This window comes from Buceros rhinoceros, unplaced genomic scaffold (genome assembly GCF_000710305.1).
Source record: "Buceros rhinoceros silvestris isolate BGI_N320 unplaced genomic scaffold, ASM71030v1 scaffold19670, whole genome shotgun sequence".
In the NCBI taxonomy this organism is placed as follows: domain Eukaryota; kingdom Metazoa; phylum Chordata; class Aves; order Bucerotiformes; family Bucerotidae; genus Buceros; species Buceros rhinoceros.
In genome coordinates, this window is record NW_010390383.1 from 15994 (window position 1) to 33958 (window position 17965).

The following is a 17965-nucleotide window of genomic DNA, read 5'->3' on the forward strand; positions in this document are numbered from 1 at the left end:
CACCTTTTGTGTATAACCTTGCATTTTCATTTACAGTGTTAGCCTGGAAACTGTTTGAATGAAATCTTACAAGATTACTCTATATCCAAAGCCGAATTATTTCTAAACAGGAAAACAAAACAAAACACCAAAAAACAATCAAAGTGCAGTTTTAATTTCTGTACATATTAGAAATGGACAGCTGCATTTTTCACACAATTAACTGGTGAATGTGGAAACTTTTGTTGTTTTTTAAAGAGTAAGTTCATTAATAAGCTGTTTGTGCAGAGGGTTAGGAACAGGACAAATACGTGCATTAAAAGTTGAAAAATTACACTTCAGTATTCTGGTCTTTTGTGGTTTTTGGTTCACTAATTCATGATAAATCTCAGGAAAGAATATCATCTGGTTTGATTCTTTCAGCCCTATGGCTTACGCTGCTAAAGAGTACAGAGCTGGTTTAAGGTATTCTTAGACATTTGATTACTTATTATTGTATAATTTTGACTCAGTATCTTAATTAAATCTGCATGATATAATTTTCTTAAGGAAATTGCATTTTGTATATGAAGAATTTTTTTCTCTCTCTTTTCACAGATAGGGTATTGTTTTTTATTTGGAAATCTCTCGTGACACCTGTGGAGAGTATTCTTGATTTTCTTCTTCGACGGCTTACTACAAATGAGTTAAGCACTGTAAGTAACCATTAAGAGACATACTTCTTTGTGGTTTTGCTTGTTAATTTGACTCAACGGTGTTCCTAAAAAGTCAGTTTGCATAGAAATGCTTCTGTTAACTTTTTTGCCTGGCCACAGTAAGAATACAGAAAAAAAAAGATGTCTTCACAAATAGTGTTTAGTGTCTGTAGTTCATATTCTTGTTTCTCCGCAAATCTAAAGGAATCACATAGTAAGAAATAACGAGTAACATATACTGTATCATATTTACTAGTATAGTTGTGGACATAAAATGTTTGGAGACCTTTAGTGGCGTTTTTAGAATTATTTAATGAAGTCAGTTTGGAAAAGAAAACAAGTTTAGGCTTCATGGAGAAAGTTATATGGGCAAGTGCGCAGAAGTTATGAACTGAAGTTAAGTTTGCTTCTTGTGTTTGAGAGAGTGAAAAAAGTGTGCAAGTTGGAGGGGAAGGGAAAGCATATATTTCTGCAGTGGTGGAAATTTGCAGAGGAGCAGGGGACTCCAGAGTACTTTCTCAGAAACAGTATGGAAAGTACAAATTGAAGGGGAAATGCAAAGAAAGAAAATAAATCTGAAAGCAGGCAGTCCCCCAAATGTGAGTGTGATGGAAGATCAATGTGAAAAATGGTCCTGTGTCAAAGCAAAAGTTAAGTTAAATCAGAAGGGTGTCTGAAAGTCAGTGAAAATTCAAAGGTGTATTTTCTCTCAAAACTAAAGAAGGAAGAGTTATTTTTTCATGCGATCCCTTGTGTGCATAACTGTATAGGGAGGTGTTTTTTATGATACGTGAAGAAAAGTTGCAGATCCAAGAGGAGAACAAAACACTGTAAAATAAGCAAAAAGCCTATGAGCTAAAATGTAGCTGGGGAAGAAGTACAAGGCACATTATTGTGTATATACAGGGTGCAGTGCTGTGCTGTGATCTGATAACTGAGTTGGTTTTGAACACCGCTTCTGATACTGAGGCTGACTCAAGCGGTTTTACGTGGCATTCCTCTGGGCGCACAGAAGGGAGTTAAGTGAATTCACCAACTAAAAGAAGTGGAGATTTCTTCCAGAATTTCACACTGTCTCTCCTAAGGTATGCTCCAGCGCTCTAAAACTGGAAGAACCTGTAAGTTGAAAAGATTTTAAAAATAACTAAACTGCAACCTCAGCCCCAAACAAACATCAGAACCCCCAAAATTAAGTAAAGGTTGTTCAACTACAATGACTGCTGTTGTTTTCCCTCTGCTATTATTGTTGCTATTCATTTTCTTTCTTTTAAGTTTCCTCCTCTTAATGCTTCAGTTTACCTTTGTTTCCTCATTTTTAGGTTGGCGATCTGGATCGTTGTGATCTATACTTGGCTTTAATTCCAGAGATAGTGAATTTGTGCTTGCAAGTCAGCCGGAAAAAAGTACCATTTATCAAGAATTTCATTTTGTCTCTGACAAATGCATCTATTAGTAATCTTCAGGAGAGAAATAGTGAAGAGGTAATTTATCATTATTTACAATAGTAGATATAAATATAAACAAAATCGGTAAATATTGACACAAATGTTTTATTTGTAATGCTCATATAATATTTAAACTATGTAAAATAGGTATGTAAATACACTGTAAATACAACTTAATGTACAAATATTTATTTTCTAAATATATTTTAGTATGCATATTGATATAAAGTTATATATCATTTATTATAAAATAATAAAAATTCTGTGAATACGTGTATATACACTAACACATGTGTCTTTAGCTGACAGCGTGATGTTAATATAGTTTCATTATATTACAGTTTTTAGGAGTCTGTATAAATAAAGTAAAACTTCAGTTGTAATAATGGACTGTGTGTACTCAAAAGCTTTTTTCCTCAGATATGAACCAATCTTACTGAGGAAGTTAGTGTTAAATAACAATTCCTTTTGCATTAGTGATCTGTTGAATTTCCAAGCTTGAACAGAGAGAAAAAGAAATTCCAGAACCCAGCATTGCTTTAGCTTTTTCTTATAGTTATGTTCTTTGTCACATAGTTATATATATCAGGCTAGTTTACCTGAAATAGATACATTTTCAAAAGGCAAAGAAACATTAATAACTTGTATAAAGGAGGATATTAAGGAAGAGATTAAGATACGTTGGGCAGCATAACCTTTGGTATTTTTAGGGTTGAATTATTGATCAAGTACATTTAACACATTTAAAGTTCATAAGTATTTGATTTGATAGGTTTACTTTCCTAAGGAAATAAAAAGCAAGACAATAATTTTTTCCTTTGGTTATGGGATTACGTACTTATTCCAGTAGTTCCAAGGTAAGCATTTTCTGGTTCAAATGTAGTGTTCACTGGGGGCCTCTACCAACTTACTTTGAATTCAGTGGTGTTACATCGTCATGATGATTTATTCAGTTAACCTATAGTAAGTACATCTTCAGTTTAAGAAGAAAAAAGAAAATGCTGAGTCATTACTAAATAATAAATGCTGAGTAATTTCTGTGCTCTAGAGAGCCAAAAGTAACTTGAAGATTTAATACTATTAGGGAACTATATGCTTATTGACTTTTTTAATTGAGATCTGTAATCCAACAAATAAAAATGAACATGTCTCTGAATATAAACATTTATCACACAAAATAATCATAGTAGGTGTCATGACCTTTTAGTGTCTTGGAGCGGTTAGCATGTGTTATTCTGAACTTCAGCTGTCTTGTTGCATTAGGTTTCTGACTACATGGACCTTCATCTTCTAATTGCTGTCTAGCAATATATAAACTGCTACCTGCCAAGATAGAAGTGTTCCATCATAGCTGAGCTAGGTGCCTGCACTTAATAAAGAAGTGACTGTAATTTGTGTGATCTGTACTTTTGTCAATGCTTGCAACTTGGATTGATTGCAGTGACCCAGCTAAGCAAATCTATCTTATCCATAGGATGAGAAAATAAGGAAGTGGAAAGATGAAGAGCTGCTACCTTATGATGTTTGAGGTGGTACAACTAGGAGCATTCTAAAATATATCAGTAGGTTATTTGTATCATATTGTAAGAAATCAGTGCATGTTTGTTCATGTGTGGTTTGGTTTTCATTAGGAGACGAAGCTTAAAGACCAAATAAAAAAAGTAGCTGGCATGGCTTCACTTGCAGCAGTTTGTGAGATGATGGATCGGAAACCTGAAGCTCACCTTGAATCTCTGCCTTCTGTGGATGCTCTAAAGAGATTTATTTCCTTTTCTCAATTCAATGAAGTATTAAAGAAGCCGTCTTACACTGAAGAAAAAAGTAGGTATGTGTGTGCTATAGCTTCAGTAATTCTCCAGAATAAATCTAATTAGCATGGAGCAGGAATTAAGATGCTGGCTTTTCCTATTCTTTTCTATGATAACTTTTTGCCAAGATGAAAATGAAGAATTACGAACACAAACTATTCAAACATTTCCTCTTTTGTCTTACCATTCAGGTTTTAGAACATTAAAACAGCCATAATTGATCAGATCAAAGATTCTCTTGCTCAGTCCTCTAGTGCTGTGAAGCCAGAGCTAGCTTAGAACATGGCTTATGCCATATACACGCTGCTCAAAGCCATGGCATGTACGCAAGCGAGTTTAGATGGAAATTATTTACTCTTGGGGAAGGCAAGCCCAGAGCAAGCCGGAGGGCCAAAAGCCAAATACTTGGGTAATAAAAAAAGACACACAGCATGTTTAGAAAACTTTATTTGCAGATTTCTCTTCCATGAAATTGTCCAGTCTCCCCTTGAACCTGTGTAAATTTTAGCATCTTGAAGTATAGTACATTTGTACAGTTAAGCTGTTCCTGGTGGAGCAGAAATGTGCAGGACAAATTAATACAATATATATTTAAGAATAATATTTTTCTTACAGCTTATGTGAAGAAACAGCATCTCAAGGATGGGGGAAAATTGTTGCACGCTATGTTCATGACCAGTGGATTTGCCTTCGTTTCATTTTAAATTCATTTCCAATGCTGGCTCAAGATTATGAAGACACTTCAGAAAGGCCATTATCTACAACTGAAAGGTCAAGAAAAATTCTACAGTCTGCATTGGAAGCCCTAACTATTCTTCCTTCAGACCAAGTTTTACCTGTGTTCAGCTGCATGAAAGTCCTTGTTCCCAAGGTAAAAGATAAAACAACAGCATGATATTAATAGGTTCACGGATGTTTTTTATCAAGCGTCACGCTTTGTTCTTCTTTTTATTTTCAGCTTTTGGACTCATCAGAGGCTCTTTGCATAGAAGCATTTGATTTGGCTTGGAAAATCACATCCTCCTTGAGCAACACGCAGCTAATATTTTGGTCCAATCTAAAAGCTTTTGTTCAGTTCATCTTTGATATTGAGGTTCTAGCTGTTGCTGCAAGTGCAAAAGGTCAAGCATATGCCAAAATAAAAGAGGTCAGTTTTAAGAATTCTTTTTTTGGGGGAAGGGAACATAAATTTTATCTGGGTCTAATTTTCCCTTCAGCTATTGTTGTGACTTTCATTTCCAAAAGGGTACGAGTTTGAGAGCGTTAAGACAAAAGATCTGAGAATTAGATTGAGGATAAACAAATACATTGTTTGTTCTTGTAACACAGAAAATAAGAAGTACTATTTCTTTGAATTTTAGACTGTTCACTGTCTTCTGCGTTCAGTAAAACAGGTTTTTTTTGTCTTTTATTTTTATATTATGCATTTCCTCTTGAATATTTTGCAGGCTTTGCCACCTGAACTGTCACTAACTATTAGTATTCTGAAAAAACTACACCTTTTTCTATAGTTTAGTCTTTATGAAAGTACTTCTTTAAATGAAAAATTAGAACCGTACAAAATTTTTGTAGATGTTATTGAATAAGGCAACTTTAACTGCTTTTTTAAAGGCTTTTTTTTCTCTGAGGGCCAAGGTGTAGAAAACGTCACATTCATAGTCACCTTAGAGTTCAGTTTAATACTGCATAGTAGAGCTGCCTCCATAGTTGAGAAGAGAAAAAAATTAATTTTTTTTTTTGTGAGATGTATGCAGCTTTCTGTACTCTAAAAGTTCTTGCACATGTAATGGTGTTCTTTCATTTTAAGTCACTAAAACTGTGTTCAGTACTGGGATGTTGGTTCATCTTAGCTTTGTACATTGGAAAGTTGTTTAGTGGTGTGTTCTTAGTTTTTTTTTTTCCAAACAATCTTTCTTGAGTGTTTTTTCCTTTTTTTCCCCCTCTGAGCATCAATTAAATGTTTGTGCAGACAGTCCGTAATGCCTGCAAGACTTTTACCAGAGCAGTAATACGTTGTTAGTGACCAGTATGTATGTGTGCTTAGACTTAGTCTCATGCCCTGCTTTGCAGTTAGTAGAGAAATCATACTGGAAGGGGTTGCAGTTATGCTTTGAAGTCATCATAAATAGCTCTGTCCTGGTGTTACGCTCATAACTAAATAATAGCAAATGTCTCAGCTTTATTGAGCCCCAGACACTCCAAAATGATTTTTAATAAAATATAGAAAAATCGGCACTTTCTAGCTATTATAGTGGCTGTGTGGTATCTCCATATTAGCTGTAAGTATCTTAAAATATTATCACATTTATTTTCTCTTTGTTCCTTTGGAAAACTTGCTTCAAATGAATGTTACTGTCATCTGTTTTAAACAGTAGGTAACGCTTCGCATTTGTCGTCTTCGTGTGGACCAAAATAAGATTGTATGCAAAGATAGTAAAATATCTCTTCAGTTTCGGGAATCAGTTAGGTTGTTTATTTTAGTGAATATCTGTAGTGGATTTTTTATTTTTCTTTGATGTTCAAATTTGTTTAAATTCTTAGAATTACTGTCTTAACTTCAGTGTTAGTATTTCAAGCATTATGTAAGGTGTATTTTGCCGATGTTGAGAGTCTTGAGTCTGTGTGACAGCTATGCCATTGTCTGCAGTGGGACATACCATGACAGCAGGCATCAAGGAGCTAAGGAAGGTCTCCTATACTCAACAAAGGGCATCTGGTCGAGCCACCTTCTCCCCCTTGATAAGAAAATGAAGATAAAGTTCCCAAGCAAGTGCCTCCTTAAATATATTCTTATCCCACTCCTCAGCAGTCTTTGTTGCCATTGCCCACTTGTGCAATGGTTGTATAGTTTAAGGTAAAGAGAGAGAAGAAATGGAACTGCCTGATACTCGTTTGTCACAGAAGCATAATTTTAATTTTGTCTACTACTCTGTACTCTGTCTTTTTAATAGGTAGAAGGGGTGGAACAAGGGGGAATTTTCAAGCCAAAAAGGGGAATATTGCTGTGGTAAAATCCAGAAGGGCTTCCACGGAGGTGCCCAGAGCACTATGTTCCTAGGCTTCATTTCTTCTGCTGCACTTTTACTTTACTTTCCTGATTATTCAAATATTAATTGTGCTAGAACTTGCATTTCTTTGATGTGTGCGGGACTTTTATTACGTTAATGAAAAACATTCCAGAGAAATGCATAGTAAATGTCATGCTGCTTCCCTTCAGTTGAAACACAATAGTTCAATTTTGGAATTACTAGGAAAGTTACAGGGCCTGTCTTTGCACCAAAACAAAGGTTTGAATCTTTTGTAAAAAGAAAGGTTTCCAGAGTGTGGGTGTGGGGGTTTTTGGGGTTTTTTTTTTTTAATGAAAGCATTTCTTCAGGGTGCATTCCAGTATTTCAATTTAAGCTCTTCATGAGCTTTTTGGTGCTTTTTAATCCTTAGCAATTCAGAACAACTTTATCTATAAAAAGGGAGTTAGTGTCACAGAATTGTCACATTATCAATAGCACCTTTTGGAGCAGGGAAGAGAAGCAGCTTTGTCTTGTAAGAGCTGTCACACCTTCAGGAAAACTATTCTCATGGACAGCTCTAACTGATGTTGTGTAAAAAGGAATTTATAAAAAAAACCACCTGTTCATTCTGAATCTCCCTGTCCTCTTCCAAATGACTGCAATTTCTTAAACCTTTGTAACTGAAGTTTACGCTTACACTTAGCCTAGTGAGGGGAACAGGAAAGGAAAATTTTGGAACCATTTTTCTTGTTTCAATTTTCTCCTCTTTGGAGAAGTTCTAGATAGCAGTTTTGTACGTGCCCTTCTCAAAACACGAACAGTAAATGGTACAAAGACATTTTTCCACTTAAATATAAGCGTTAACTTCAACATGAATTTAATTCTCATTAAATAAGAGAATTAGTGATATGGCTACCTGTGGAAAAAAAATTGTTTAATATTTAATTTTTTTTTTCTAAATTGGTAAGGATTGATTAAAAACACCACAGGTTTGTACTCATGAAGTAAGCCCAGGTGCATTTGTTCCAGTTACCAGATGATTGGTGTAAAGCATCTGGTGTTAGATCTGTTTAAGCAAAGATCAGTTCTATCTTTTGTTAACATAAGCATGTACTGGGCCAGTTTGTTGCCCGTTCACCTGCCCTTACCATCATGGATTTGTAAATAGATTGAAGACAGCATTAACCCAAGCAGAGACAGGCTGCAGAAGATCAGACCTGCTAAAACAGGTATCACTGCAGTGTTGTTCTAATAATTCTAGCACTTTTGAACACTAGATTTTGAATCTTTTATTTCTTCTTCTTTTCAGATAATTTTCAAACTCATAGATATGTCCACTACAAAGACTGGAGTCTTCAATGTAGTCCTTAGTCATTGCTGTCAATCTTGGGTATTTCCCACTGTTGACGAGAGAAGTGCCTTGACAAATGCTTTCTTGAATGCTGGAAATTATGGTGAACTTATCACTGAGGCTTGCGTCTTTGGAACTGTATTCAGGAGAGATCAAAGGTATATATATAAAAAAAAAATCTTTGCGATTGTATTTGATACAACTCCGTGCGCTTTATCTCAAAGCTCGAAAGAAAACAACTATTGAGAACAGGTTTTGTATTCTATTGTGCTAATTTTGTTGCTTTGTCATCTTTCATCTGTGAAGACTGATTCAGGATGTGCATGCCTTCATAGAAAATCTCGGAGAAAAATGTGCAGCAAATGTCGTTACAGAAAGGTAATGATTTTGAGGGTACCTCTTACAATATTTGGTGTGAATCGTGTCTTCATTACAACCAGTGCTACAATAGGAACAGTGCTGTTTTTGAAGTCGGCTTCTTCTCATAGAATCGTAGACTGTCTCAAATTGGAAGGGACCTGTAAGAAGTATATTCATGATCTTTTTAAATATGGGTAAAAGGGATATACAGCACATTAGAATTCAAATACAAAATGTAGAAAAATGCTAAGTGTTTTCAGGAAAATATACCCATCTTGTTAACCTCATGGGCCTGAAATAGCTACTTCCTCATTGTTTCACCTCATAAAAATAATACTTTTTATGATGCAGAGATGATAAGTACCTTACCACTGTAGGCAAGACAGTTAAACTCGGGCTTTAATGCAGCCAGTTTTGGAGGTTTGCTTTTTCAGGTTGGCTGTAGGCCTTTTTAGCTTGCATGCTGGCAGTAGGCTCTCCCTCCAGTTTTTGAATCAGGAACATTGGCTACTGCATTACTGAACTGGTTTTTGTAGCTTCACTCCCACCTATACTCAGTGGGAGAAAGTCGGAGAAACAGTTTTACCCAGTGTTTTGAGAAGTGTTAGTAGTTGATAAAAACTGAACTTTCAAAAAAATCTACTGCCAGAGTTCACTACTCCTATCTTTTTGTGAGAGCTTCCTGCTTTTCAGATATCCGGTTGTGACACCGGTGATGCTCTGTTACCTGGAATGTTATTAACTCTGTTCTTGGCATTAATTATTCCAGATGTCCCTGAGTAACTAATAGGAATCAAGTGTTTTGGACTAGAATATTTGACCAAATCTGTAAGCATAAATTAATTCTTTTAAGATCACAGTTTATAGGCACAGAGCTTCAGAAACTTCTCATGATACAGCTATTTCTGTAGAAAATTATTTTAACCATTCAAATGCTATTAAAGGCCTGTAGATAGAAACAGGGGCAGGTTGTATGCAACTGACTAATTTTCTTCATCGGCCATGATGAACAAACTTCAAAATTCTGGTTTGAGATTTTTGCATGTTGTTTCATGCAAAAGTCAGACAACTTTTTAGCTGTATGTTCAAGATGATGTTGGGTGCTTTTTTATAATTTAGGAATTATCTTTATTACTGAACAAGCAGGGTTTGATTTTGATTTTTTTTTTTTATTTATTTACAGTACAAATCGAGATGATCACTATGTTCGGGTTTGTGTTATTAAATTTCTGTGCTTGTTGGATGGGTCAAATATCTTGCATAAGACATTTATGGAAGACATTTTCACCAAACTACTTGATAAAGTAAGCTTCATCTTTTATATAAATGCTAGTAAATTTACTTAAACGTGAAGTATTTAAGGTTGACAGGATGTATTTGCAGTTGCTTGTGTAGCTTGTCTAGGTTTCCCAGTAATACACTTATTTTTTTGTTATGACAAAGAATTTAATTCAGCCAAACCAAGATAGTAAAAATTATCTTTCCTCTCTTTTATTTCTCTCTCTTTAGTGGGTTTTCTGACTTCAGGAAACACTACCCAAATTATAACCACTGTTTCATTAGGAATCTTGCTTTAGGCTGCATTTTGTAGCACTGCATTTCATTTTTAACAGTTGCAGACTACCTTTTGAATTGAGAGCTATTCCCTCCTTAGAAGATCTTTATAAACAGAATGAATGGGGAAGTTTGGGGTCTGATTTTCATTTATATCAGAGCTGTTTAGGCATTGGCAGTAGTGTCAAGTTAGTGGTAGATTACTGCAGCTGCCCTCAGAACATCACCCATGCATTCCTGTTAACTACTGGAGAAAAATGGATAACGTTTGTGTTGCAAGACTGATAAAGTGGGAAAAGTGAGCTTTAAAAGTGATTTCCTTACTTGATTAAATATGAAGCTTGAACATGTAAAAAAGTGTTTTTATATTTTAGTAATAATATCTAAATTATTTTCTTCTAAAAAGTTAAGGGAATGGTTTTGGGTGTTGTGTGTTTTGAAGGCCATAACAGATTATGCAGGGAAAGAATCTAAACTATATAAGAACATGAATTTCAAATCTTTTTAAAGCTCCATTTATCTTACCTATTTTCTTTCATGTAAAACATCTTATTACAGAATATAAATTTCTGTTGCAAAACTAGAGCTGTAGTTACAAGCTGATCTAATTGATAGCATGACTAAAGCCATTTTTAAAAATGTAGACACGAAAGTAGAAATGCTTTCATTTTCATACTCATCTCTTCACTTAGGATCTCTAGTTCTTATATAACTAAATGACAACTTGAGTCTTCATGCTTCATTTTATGTCGTACTATTTTAATTGTTCATATGCAGTAGGTACTGTAAATTCTTCAGCTTTCCACTGTTTGAAGAGTCTTAATACCTTACGTTTTTGTGCTTTTAAGCAAAAATACTAAATGGTATTGTTGGGGGTTTTTTTTCCCAACCTTCTGTGCTTCTCATGGACAAGCTTCAAAGTTTAATGCTCAATAAATAAAATTAATGTGTTTTTCCTAACTTCATGTTTAATGCTGATGCTAGCTGTGCAATAGATGCTACTTTCTTAGTAAAGTTATTTCCATGTATTTAATTTTAAAGGTAATAAACCTTATAATTTGCTTTTAGGATGAGATGGTATCCAGATCTAGAACACGCTATTATGCGAACTCTTTACAGCATAGAATTAAAAACCGGGTATGGCAGGCACTCTTAGTTCTTCTTCCGAAGCTTGACCAGGTATTACTCTTCACTATAAATTCTTAAATAAATAACTAAATACCTACTTTCAAGAATAATTTAGTGTCATGCAAACTACTATACAGGGGTATAAAAGGCATGTAATATCTGTTGCTGATGTAGAAGTTTTGTGTAGTTTTATTCTCTTATGTCTGAAGTCATAGATTTATGATGCATTTCTAGAGGTCACTGAAAACTGGCTGTTGGATTTGTGAATTGTAGGAGACTAGTTTGTTCCTCTTAAAGCTAGCTGAAACTCTGTACTGTCTAACTTAAGGCTTTTCCTGTAGTAAAAATGTTGCTATTTTATGAACACTCAGAATTAAAGATATTTTAGTTTCATCTAATGCTTCTTAATAAAATACTTGAAATTGTAATAAAGAAATTAGATGGTACTAAAATGTTTTCATTTGAGTGTTAGAAATATTTTTAATATTATAAAGCTGAGAATGTTCTTTTATTTAGAATTTCTTTCTTTGCGGAAATTACTTTAACAATATATTAAATGATTATCTGATTTTATTTTCTCAGAATTTTTTATGTGGAACTCTTGACAGAATTTTTCAGGCTGGATTTAGTAACAACCAGGCATCCGTGAAATACTTCATAGAGTGGATTATTATCTTGAGTCTACACAAATACCCTCAGTTCCTTAATAAATTCTGGGATTGCTTTTACTATGTAAGTAAGAACTTTGGCATTGATTTTTGAAGAGTAATTTGAACAAAGAGGGTACAGTTTGTTTTCCCATACCTTATTTTCGGTATATTCCAGTTTTCCTTTAGAAGCAGTGGGTTGTTGAGCAGATTGAATAAACTTGGAAGTGAGTCTGAACTGTAGTCTGAGACATGCAGGAATCTGTGATACAGAAGTGGCTGAAGACAAGTGAATTCTTCCACTTGAAATATTTCCTTTTATAATGTACTACTCAGGGCAGAGTAGAGCTGGCATAGTGAGTCGGAGTACTCTTTGCAGCTGCCAGTGTGAGAGCCATCAGGAACCTATGGATACCCTAGATTCTGAATTCGGGAAGATACTGCAAAGTCACGTGTGGTTTCCACACCCAGATTTTGTGTTCTGCATCTTGTTTGTCAGTGTGAACATGACTTGCATAGCACGTACTCAATTTGCAGCATTTAATACGGACTTCCCTCACAGTGGAGTTCTGTAATGTGGTTCCAAAACTGGAGGCAGCGTTTGAGCTGTGATACCCAAAAACTATGAAAGGGATGACGGAGGAAAACTGACTGAATAGCATTTCATTTTTCTGAATCGCAGTGGGCCCATTCAAACAAACAGAGCAAGCAGAAACGTGAAGATTTATGAACAAGGAATATAGATTGTATTTTCAGAGGCTATCCTGGAAAACAGTGGCTCTGGAAAGGATTGTCAGGATCGTGTTGAAAAATAAAATGAACTTGAGTGACCAGTGTAATGGTGGTAGCAAAATGAAGGCATAGGAACTTTATCTGAATGCAGAAGTGGTGAATAGAAGTGTGGAAACTGGTTTCCTCTAGTAAAGAATGTGAGTGAGGTTGATGTTAGGCTGGCTGCTCTGTGTCCAAAACCTGTGTTTGTGACGACATGGAAAACTGCAAGCATTGAAGAGAATCATCAAGGTTTCTTATTTGGTTTAGGGTTTTTCAGGGCATGGAATACAGTGAATTTGGGTTGAATTTTAGCTCATTTACACTGCTGTATGCTTCATTGTGATTGATGTGTTTGTAAAAAGCAAATAATGTTAGGAAAAATTAAACCTTGATAATATGAACCTTGTACTTTAGTATTTTTTGCTGTGGAAATGAAAGAGTTTTTTAAATAGTGTTGATACTATTACATCTGCAGAACATGCTGTGAAATCTTACAGGGTGTAACCATGTTTTATGTATGCATGTTACTTATTACATTCTCTTCTGCTTTAGGATGAGGAAAAGCTTAAAACAAGCATCTGCACGTTTTTATCAGTGTTAGCACACTTTGACATTGTTCTTCAGAATACCCTGGAGAAGGTGAGTTTGACTAAAAGTGTTCTTTTTTCAATCAGTTGCACTGTATGTGGGTTTCTTAAATAAAATCACTTTGGCAGTCTATGTTCAAAACCTTTTTAATACCTATTTCGTACTAAGGTAGAAAAGCTATGGAAGGCACTTAACTCTTCCTATCACCTCTGTAACATATTGGACTTAGGAAAATTGACTAAATGGCAAATGTTCTGGGTACATAGGGCCTCATTACCTGTGAGTTTTTCTGGAATAGCTACTCCAGTTTTAACTACACGTGAGGATGCACCTGGGTTTGTTTTTCTTGCTGCTTTTGTGTAATCTGTGTGAAATTGGCTAGAGGTAACCTGGAAGAACCTATAGAATAACAACACTCAAATATGGAGTTCCTTGGCAATAGCTGGTTCATGTTACGTTTAGAGTTCTTTATTTGGAATTCCTAATTTTTTTACTGAACTTTAAAATAGAGTGTGAAATACAGTCCGATGTTACACTAGATCAACTACTTCACTTTTGTAGCAATCCAGGCATTTCTGAGGTTTGTTTGCATACATTTGCACAATCAACTTTCTAAGTGCTAGAAAATCAGAAGCAAATAGAGGTTTCCGAGTATGCAGAATAATAATTTTTAAAGCAAATTAATACACTTTCAAAACACAAGTGGAGCTGTAGGTCTGTGCCCTACTGGAAGGAAGGAAATCAGGACCATGTTCTGACATCTGTATTTGCGCATACATGTACTGTTTAAGCTTTGGACGTTCTGAAAGGCTGTTCTTTGAGGTAGCTGCTGTTTCTAGGGCCACTCCTACTTCTCTACTTCTGAATAGTACTTTAAGACTTAAAATAAATTAAAGAAACTTCATCTTTGTCTTTTCTTAGAAGCCAGATTTGAAGAAGGCCCTCGTGGTTGTTTTACAGTGGTGTTTCAACCATAATTTCAGCGTTCGACTTTATGCATTAGTTGCCCTTAAAAAAATTTGGGGCATGTGCAAAATGTTGCATGTGGAAGAATTTGAAGCTCTGACACCAGTTATTGAATCCAGCCTTCAACAAGTGGAAAACATGCATGGCACAGGGTTAGTAACATTCTTCTAACTTACAGCTTAACATTGTTCTTCTGAGCCATTTGCAGCCACTCTTCATTTTCTAAAATAGCACTTGATAATTCCTGTGGGTTTTTAGGGTTTTTCAACTCTATTTAAAAAGAAACCAGAACTTAAAAACTGAAATCTAATTGTCAGCAAAGGAAATTAAGTGATAATTCAGTGTAGCATTACAGTCTGAAAGCACAAGAGGAAATACTCAAGGGATGTTTGAAAAGTGCTCATAGTTTTGAGGTGGAGTAAAAGAAGGCAGTCAGGAGTGCTTGATTTTTTCTTACCTGATGACTGTTGAAGCAATAAAATTAATTTTTCCAAATGTCCTCGTACCAGTAAATTCTCAAATATAAAAATACAAAATGTTTTTGCTGTTAATATTTGAAAAAAATTCTGTGGGAGAAAAATGAATAGGGAAATTAATTTTGGATGATGATTAAATGAGATTTACAGAAATGTTTTTTGGCTTACTGATTTCAAACTATGACAATCCCGTTAAATTTTGTTCTATGTGTTTCTTTCCTTTTTTTTTAGCCCTGTTTTAAAACATTAAAATTATTTAGAATTGTTGTCAGCCAACATAAGCTTGACTGTTGCTGACAGGCATTTTTTGTGGTCATTGTTGGTTGGTTTTTTTTGGAGAACATTAGTATTCATTTCCCCAGTCGGTGTCACTGTTAAGTCACTGAAGGTGGCATGTCAAGACACAGGACAGTGGAGGGAAGAGTCTACTGCTTTTTTTTTTTTTTTGACAGCTAAAATTTGGAGATCTGTTTCAAATCTTTCTTGAAAAATAAATAAAACTTTTCATGAATGCTGTTTGGGTTCTTGTGTTTGTTTTCTTTTTTCATGGGTCCTTAATTCTTGAATTATTTTTCCCCATACAGTATATTGTATAAAAAATCAGGTTCCCCTATTTCAACTTGACAATTTAAAAAAAAAATTCATTACATTGCCTTTTCTGTGCATCTTACATTATTTTATGCAATTACAGGAATGCTAGAAGGAACTGGCAGCGAATCCAAGATCACTACTTCTTTGCAACATTTCATCCACTTGAGGACTACAGTCTAGAGGCAAGTCCAAGGCTATTGCTGAGCATTTTGCTGATCATTGTATTCATGTAGCTTTACAACTGTATTTTTCTCTTTCTTTGTACGTTCTAATGTAGGATGAATAATGATCAACTATGACTCAGTTAAAACTGAAAAATTACTTCACTTAAATTGTGATGGATTTTAGACTAAGACTGCAGCTTAATTATCTAATTAATATTGTGTTAAAAACCTAGGTCAATTAAGAAGAGATATGTGTGATGAATATGCCCTTCTGTGTGAAAGCTAATTGGGTTTTATATTTGTGGCTGCAAAAGTTACTTCTAATAAGTGAAGGTCATCTACTTAATCACATGCTGTTTATTAGGATTTTTGAGACATCTCCTGTTCTTAGAAGTAACTTGAGGTTGCTTAACTAAATTGTTGATTGATGTGAAGGGGACACACATACAGAACTTTCAGAGCATCTTTTTCAGCTATCCTTTTTGCTATAGCTTAAATAACTGACAGCTGATAAACATAGGGAAGGTAGGCAAAAATAACAGTGCAGATAAAAATAAGAGACAGGAACTAAGCTGAAGCTGTAAGATAAACATGGATGAGAAATGGGTACATGTGTTGTGGCGTGGTACAAACAGTGCCATCTTTCAGGGAAGGAACTTTTTTTTAACTGATGTCTGTGAAATGACTTTGTGAACACTTATTTAAGTGTTGTTAGATGTGACTTAACAAAATTAAAAAGTGAAAATCCTGAACAAGGGGAAAAAACAACAACAACAAAAAGCCCCGAAAAACCTTTAGAGAAGGCTAATACTTCTTAAGTATTTAATTGTGTTCAGGGTGCATCTTCATCATGAGGGTGCACTGGGACAAACAAAATACCCAGATTTGAAATTCTCTGTGCTATTCAGCCTTTCCCTTAGCGGGGTGGGGGGTCTGTGTGTTCCTCCCTGATAAGTTGTGGTTAGCTGTATTGGTAGTGCTGAGTTGGATTTTACCACTGGATTTTAATGCTTTTGACTATATTTCTTTTGACATTAAATCAGTCGTTCTTTACTAGAAGTTCATAAAAGCATCTGAAAACTCCATAGTGCTATGAATAGAACACTTTTACAAGGCCTTTGTGCTGATTACCATAGCATTCATTCTTAATATTCTAGAATTTCAGAACAGTCATCAGTGCAGATCCTTAAAAAAGTCTAATCAGACAGAGAAGAGACTACTAGATTTATAAAAGTTTGAGATAGTGCTGTAAGTGATGAATATTGAGAGATATATTGGTTTTTCTTGGTACTTGATATAACTTACTAAGTCTTAAAATCGTAGAATGTTAGGTAAAAGACCTGTGTGATAAAATTATGAGAGATTAGTTTATTATCTGGTTTACTTGCTGTAGTGTTTACTTGCTAATAACTGTGTTACATTGCAGACAGTATTTCACACTCTTCCCCGCCTTTCGGAACTTGCTGAAGATGAGTGGATCTCGCTCTCTAAATTTGACAGATTCACTGATGTTCCTTTGCCACCAGCATTTCAGTGGTATCATTCTCGAACAGAACTTCGTGATCTGAAACCAAGTGACTGGTCTCAGCAAGACATGGGTAAAATATAACTCATCTGTATTAAATATAATTATTTGTATGTAGTAGCTGTATACATCTGTATTCAATTTGATCTCTGTTTTTTAGCTGAAGTAGACTTGTATCTATGACAGCAGATTATATACCATAAAATAATAGTAGATGACTTATGGTGTCTATAGTATTATTATTCGGATAATCTTCTTTTCTGAAGCAATAGTTTTGCTACCACTTGCATATCCATATGACTACTACTTGTCTTTATAGGTTCAAATTCAGCTGAAACAGATAGCCAGCCAGAATGGACTGATGTTCAGAAAAAGATTATACCCTGGAAAAGCAGTACTCCTAGTTTAGACCTGGAAATGGTAATTCAGGATCGTGCTGCTAAACTTGGTAAATCAAACAGCAGGCTGATTGTGGTAGCTTCGCTAATCGATAAACCTACCAATTTAGGAGGTAAGGTTGATTGCACATTTCTGAACTTTCATTTTAGACCTTTGAGCCCACTTGGATAATAGGAATTAATTTTGTCTTATGCTAACAATTAGAAAATTAAATTTAAGTATTCGGAGAAATGGATCATCCTGAAAAAAAATCTGACAGCCAAAAGAAATCATACCTGCTTCAGCAGAAGGGGTCTTCTATAGTTAAATTCTAAGGGAAAAAGAAAAAAGGTACTTAGCATGCATTAATTAAATAGAACTTGGCTGTCAATGGTTTTATATCCTTTGTTACACTTGAGTTTTTCAACTGTGTATGCAGTTAAAGGAAGTAATTTGCTTTTACATTTTTTCTGTAACAATTAAACCAAATCTTATAGACTGGCTAAATTCTCCTCGCCGGTCAGAACA

At 34.9% G+C, this 17965-nt stretch overlaps 1 protein-coding gene across 1 annotated transcript in view; it reads left to right on the plus strand.

The window, feature by feature from the left end:
- Positions 1–17965, plus strand: part of TARBP1 (TAR (HIV-1) RNA binding protein 1) — a 37560-nt gene that overhangs the window by 15935 nt on the left and 3660 nt on the right. The window contains exons 12-26 of the mRNA XM_010137678.1: positions 577–674; positions 1994–2155; positions 3751–3944; positions 4543–4798; positions 4886–5074; positions 8245–8444; positions 8593–8664; positions 9830–9950; positions 11269–11379; positions 11911–12060; positions 13302–13388; positions 14259–14455; positions 15471–15556; positions 16965–17132; positions 17379–17570. Coding sequence (XP_010135980.1) covers positions 577–674; positions 1994–2155; positions 3751–3944; positions 4543–4798; positions 4886–5074; positions 8245–8444; positions 8593–8664; positions 9830–9950; positions 11269–11379; positions 11911–12060; positions 13302–13388; positions 14259–14455; positions 15471–15556; positions 16965–17132; positions 17379–17570 — 2283 coding nt within the window. The remainder of the gene's footprint in view (positions 1–576; positions 675–1993; positions 2156–3750; positions 3945–4542; positions 4799–4885; positions 5075–8244; positions 8445–8592; positions 8665–9829; positions 9951–11268; positions 11380–11910; positions 12061–13301; positions 13389–14258; positions 14456–15470; positions 15557–16964; positions 17133–17378; positions 17571–17965) is intronic.